General features: G+C 51.6%; 1 protein-coding gene across 3 annotated transcripts in view; it reads right to left on the bottom strand.

Annotated features, from left to right (window-relative positions):
- The window catches only part of ZNF771 (zinc finger protein 771), a 13,799-nt gene extending 11,107 nt beyond the window's left edge, over positions 1-2,692 (bottom strand). The window contains exons 1-2 of one of the 3 annotated variants that reach the window (XM_012808851.1): positions 2,337-2,692; positions 1,812-1,961 (exon numbers count right to left, since the gene is read on the bottom strand). In XM_012808851.1, the coding sequence (XP_012664305.1) occupies positions 1,812-1,952 (141 nt within the window). In that variant the 5' untranslated portion in view covers positions 1,953-1,961; positions 2,337-2,692. Of the gene's footprint in view, positions 1-1,811; positions 2,247-2,336 lie in introns of those variants that run through there. The other 2 variants (XM_012808852.1, XM_012808850.2) reach the window with 2 other exon arrangements.
- Between the last annotated feature and the right edge of the window lie 2,893 nt (positions 2,693-5,585).

Below are 5,585 nucleotides of genomic sequence, written 5' to 3'. Positions count from 1 at the left end.
CTCGCTTGACCTCAGGAGTTGGAGGTTGCTGTGAGCGTGATGCCATGGCACTCTACCCAGGGGGATAGCTTGAGGCTCCGTCTCAAAAAAAAAGAAGTAGATACTGTTATAATTTCCCTTTAACGAATGAGGAAACTGAAGGCAGAAAAAGGGTAAAAAATGTGCTCAATGGCTCAGAGCCCATAGCTCAGCGGTTAGGGCACTGGCCACATACACGGAGGCTGGCAAGTTCAAACCCGGCCCAGGCCTACTAAATAATGACAACTGCAACAAAAAATACGCGGGCACTGTAGTGGGTCCTATAGTCCCAGCTACTTGGGAGGCTGAGGCAAGAGAATCGCCTAAGCCTAAGCGTTTGAGGTTGCTGCGAGCTATGATGCTACAGCGCTCTACCAAGGGTGACACGGTGAAGCTGTCTCAAAAAAAAAAAAAAGTGCTCAAGGTCACAGAGCTAGAAAGTGATGCAGCTAGAAGACCGTCCTAAGCTCTAGAGTCTGTGTTCTTAACTTATAGACCAAATGTGAAGATCAGGGGATCCACAGGGCCACAAAAGGAAAGCTAAGCTAGTAGGATGGGCCAAAAAGGTCTGAGAAGAACAGAACCAGGTAATTACTTAGACTGGAAAAGGAGGCCTGAGTAGCTAGTCCCCGCTCCCTAGGCCCCACAACTAGAAGGCAGCAGAACTTTTTCCCTCTGGAACTGGCCCCTGTGCAGAAAGAAATCAGCAGGAGACTGTACTTTGAAAGCTGGCCCAGTAGGAACCAGCCCTAGAGCAGGACCCAGGTCTGCTCAGGCTGGGGGCAGCCAGAGTCCTGTGGGGTTCTGGGAAATGGAAACATACCTCGTGGCAGTTAGGGTCTCCAATAGGAAAATCTAATCAGGCATCCTCAAACTACGGCCTGCAGGCTACATGTGGCCCGCCTAGGACATTTATCTGGCCCGCCAGGTGTTTTTGCCACCGCTGCCTGTCCTGCTTAGCAGCTGACTCGTCTTGGGGCCTGCCGTCCAGCCCTCCAAAGGTCTAAGGGACGGTGAACTGGCCCCCTATTTAAAAAGTTTGAGGACCCTTGATTCTGATCTCAAAACCTTCATGTACACTCAGGATAAAACCAGAGTTCTTAGGTGGCCTGCCAATTAACTGAGCTTCAACCACCAGGCTAATCCACATTACAGCATTACTGAACACCTACTGTCACTGCTGTAGCGCCTCACTCACTCCTCTGAGCCTCCAAAATGGCCATTTCCTCTGCCTGGAGCAGTCACCCCACTTCAACCCTCACACTCCTACTGGTCTCAGATAAGTCATTCCTTTACTAACTTTGAGACTCTGAATCAGTTACCAAATTGTCCTGGGTCTCAGTTCCCTCATCCATAAAATAGAATAAATACTGCTTACATCATAGAAATGAGGTGCTAAGCACAGAGTCTGGCACATAACAAATGCTATGCAAGAGTTAGCTATTGTTACTGTTGCCTACCTGATCTCTCCCCTCCCATCTCTAATACCAGCTCTGGGCTTCACCACACCCCTGGGCCTGTACCCATCACACAGGATTGTTAACTGCTGGATTACTCATCAGTCTGCCCCTGCTAGACATCAAGCTCCGTGGGGATCCAAGGACAGAGGTTACTCTCCAGCACCCAGCAATAGGCGTGACTTTGGTATGATGAAAGACTGGGCAGTGGAGCAGAAGCTTGGCTAGATCTGAGATTCAGGAGACAGTAGGAGTAGGATCCCTGACTTCTGGGAAAGGCTGGAACTGGACCAGTTCTGCAGGCAATGGGCCCCGGAGTGTATGTGTGACACCTACCTCCTTGTTGTCCATGGGAATCTTGAGTTTCACCACCTCATACTTCTCCTCACCGTCATCCTCCTCCCCCTTCACCAGCAGCACCATCTCCTCCTGCATCTCTTCCTCCTCCTCCTCTTCTGCCTGTTGTTCACCAGGCATCTTGGTGTCCTGAAGCGGGAGCTGGGTCAGAAGCTCAAGATCCACCCCCCCACCGTGGCCCTGGCCCAGGCCCAGGCAAAGCGGTGCAGCCATGGCTTCTCCCCCCACCGCCCTGGTGTCCGAGTCTGTCACTTTCCCGTCCACCCCTGCCTGGCTCCACGCTCCAGCACTGCCCTGGGACCAGCTCCTAAGACTCGCGTTCACCCCTCTTATCCCGGCATTCAAGGCCCTGAACAGTTCGAATCTCCAGCCCCCGCGAGTCACCACCCTCCCTGCGCTGAGTCACTCCCCAGCTTCTGGGCCGACGACCCGGAGCTCTAGGGCACGGGCCGGAGGCGGGATCGGGACGGAAACCCTGTGGGGGAGGGGCAGGTGCGCACTCACCAGTAGTAGGATCGATGTTCGAGCTGCCCCAGGCCTGGGCGCCGGGCGGTTAGGCACTCTGCGAGGCCGCGGCTACGGGGCCAGGGCAGGGGCGGGGCCCCAGGGACGACCGGTCATTGGTGCAACCACCTGGTCCCGCCTATAGGGAGGAGCTTGAAGGACCCAGGAGTTCGGCATAAACTGCTAGAGGTGGGCGGTGAGCCTAGACCCTGCGCCCTTCGTGATCCCCCGACCCCCAAGGACCTGGAGCCGCCCCAGTCTTGTGTTCAAGCCGGATTATAACCTACCTCACCGCTGGTCTCCTGAGGCCAGCTCGGAAGTCTCCGCTGCGGCCAACGCGTCTGCTCCGCTCGAAATAGGCCACGTGCGCTCCCGCCCTGGCTAGGGCCTCTCGCTGGCGCCCCGCCTGGAGGGCGGACCCTGTTGCCTCCTCACTTCTTCCCTTAGTTCTTTTTGCTTCCCCTGCAGTTTTTTTTCTCCTTTCTAGGTGTCGCCTTACCTGTCTCTTGGCTTCTGAGATATCTTACTTTTTGAATACATACTAACCAAACCAACAGTCACCCAAGCTACTCCCGCTGTTTAAAGTGTGCTATGCCTACTGTGCGCCAGTTTGGCTCAGCGTTTTACACACCTGGTCTCATTTGATCTGCTCAACGATGGGTCATGTGCCCATTTTCCAAATGAGCTAATAGAAATTCAGTGAGGTAAACTGATTTGCTTCAATTATACAGTAAGGGTATCATCGCATCCCGAACAACCAGTAGCCTAGGTTGAAAATTAGTAGCCCAGGCTCGGCACCCGTAGCACAGCAGTTACGGCGCCAGACACATACACCAAGGCTTCGAGTTCGAACCTCAGCCTGGGCCTACTAAACAACTACAACGACAACAAAAAAATAACTGGGCGTTGTAGTTGGCACCTTGTAGTCCCAGCTACTTGGGAGGCTGAGGCAAGAGAATCACTGAAGCCTAAGAATTTGAGATTGCTTTGAGCTGTGACTCCCTGGCACTCTACGGAAGGCAACATAGTGAGACTCCAACTCAAAGAAAAAAAAAATTAGTAGCCCAGGGCTAAATCCAGTCCTCCGTTGTACTTTGGCCCTCCCGTATTTTTACTGTAACAAATTAGTTTCAAAACAGAAGAAGTCTTTTAGGGTAGGATGCAGTGGCTCACTCTGGTAATCCTAGCACTCTGGGAGGCGGAGGAGGGTGGATTGCGTGAGCTCACAAGTTCCAGACCAGCCTGAGCCAGTGCGAGACCTCATCTCTAAAACATAGCCAGGCATCATGGCAGGCACCTATAGTCCCAGCTATTTGGGAGGCTGAGGCAAAACAATCACTTGAGCCTAAGAGTATGAGGTTGCTGTGAGCTGTGACGTCACAGAGCTCTACTGAGGGCGACAAAGTGAGAAACTGTCTCAAAAAAATAGTAAAAATAGTCAGGCATTGTGGTGGACGCCTGTAGTCGCAGCTATTTCGGAGGCTGAGGCAAGAGAATCCAGCCCAGGAGCTGGAAGTTAATGTGAGCTGTGTGACGCCACCGCACCCTACTGAGGGCAATAAAGTGAGACTCTGTCTTAACAACAACAAATTGGTATATTTCATATAGAAACCTGTATTTCCGACTCGGTGCCTGTGGCTCAAGCGGCTAAGGCGCCGACCACATACACCTAAGGTTGCGGGTTTGAGTCCAGCCCCGGCTGCCAAAACAACAATGACGGCTGCAACCAAAAAATAGCCGGTGTGGCGGGCGCCTTTGGTCTCAGCTACTTGGGAGGCTGAAGCAGGAGACTCGCTTGAGCCCAGGAGTTGGAGGTTGCTGTGAGCTGTGATGGCACAGCACTCTACCCAGGGGGATAGCTTGAGGCTCTGTCTCAAAAATAAAAGAAACCTGTATTTCCCACTTATTTTGAATAAGGAGATATCTAATTCTCCCATTTGATGAATGGGGCAACTAAGATTCAGAAATGATGAAGGAAAGCAGAAATAACATTCAGTAAGGGCTTACAATTCCTATATTATCTCCATTTGACAAATGAGGAAACTAAAGCCTACAGAAATTAAATAGGTTCGGCACTTGTGGCTCAAAGGGCTAAGGCACCAGCCACATACACCTGAGCTGGCAGGTTCGAATCCAGCCCAGGCGCGCCAAACAACAATGATGGCTACAACCAAAAAATAGCCAGGCGTTGTGGCAGGCGCCTATAGTCCCAGCTACTTGGGAGGCAGAGGCAGGAGAATCCCTTGAGCCCAGAAGGTGGAAGTTGCTGTGAGCTGTGATGCCACAGGACGACCGCTTGAGGCTCTGTCTCAAAAAAAAAAAAAAAAAAAAGAAATGAAATGAAATAATTTGCTCCCTTATGTGGCTGCCATGCAGCAGAGTTCAAGCTTGTGCGCATCACCAAATTATTTCTCAGGAATGAAGTTACATGAGGAAATTGGTAGCAGAACCAGGACACAAACCTAGACCTCAGTTGGGAAGAGCCTGGGCATAATTTGGATGGTGAGATTACACCTACTCAAACCTTGGCTCTTCCCCAGAGCTGAGAGAAGAAGGGACATGCCTGAACACTCACATGCAAGTTACCACTTTGTATTCATTCTGTCATCAAATAATGAGTCCTACTGTGTGCCTCCTACTATTCTAGGTATTGGAGATGCAGTAGTAAACTAAACAGACAAAAATCTTGGCTTCAGGGCCTGTGCGATGGCTCACACTTGTAATCCCAGCACTTGGGAGGCAAGGTGGTGGATTACCTGAGCTCACGAGTTCAAGACCAGCCTGAGCAAGAGCGACACTTCATCTCTAAAAAATAGCCAGGAACTGGGGCGGCACCTGTGCCTCAAAGGAGTAGGGCACTGGACCTATATGCCAGAGATGGCAGGTTCAAACCCAGCTCCGGCCAAAAACTGCAAAAAAAAAAAAAAAAAAAAAAGCCAGGCATTGTGGCAGGTGCCTGTAGTCCCACCTACTTGGGAGGCTGAGGCTAGAGAATTGCTTAATCACAAGAGTGGCTGTGAGCTGTGACACCACAGCACTCTACTGAGGGCAACAGTGATACTGTCTCAAAAGAAAATCTTGGGGCAGCGCCTGTGGCCCAGTGAGTAGGGCACTGGCCCCATATACCAAGGGAGTTGAGTTCGAACCCAGCCCCAGCCAAACTGCAACAAAAATATCTGGGTGTTGGCTCAGAGCCTGTGGCTCAAGCGGCTAAGGCGCCAGCCACATACACCTAAGGTGGCGGGTTCG

This window comes from Otolemur garnettii, unplaced genomic scaffold (assembly GCF_000181295.1).
Source record: "Otolemur garnettii isolate 467f Iridium unplaced genomic scaffold, OtoGar3 scaffold00096, whole genome shotgun sequence".
NCBI lineage: Eukaryota > Metazoa > Chordata > Mammalia > Primates > Galagidae > Otolemur > Otolemur garnettii.
The sequence above is the reverse complement of the archived record's forward strand: the minus strand, read 5'-3'. Positions and strand labels throughout refer to the sequence as shown.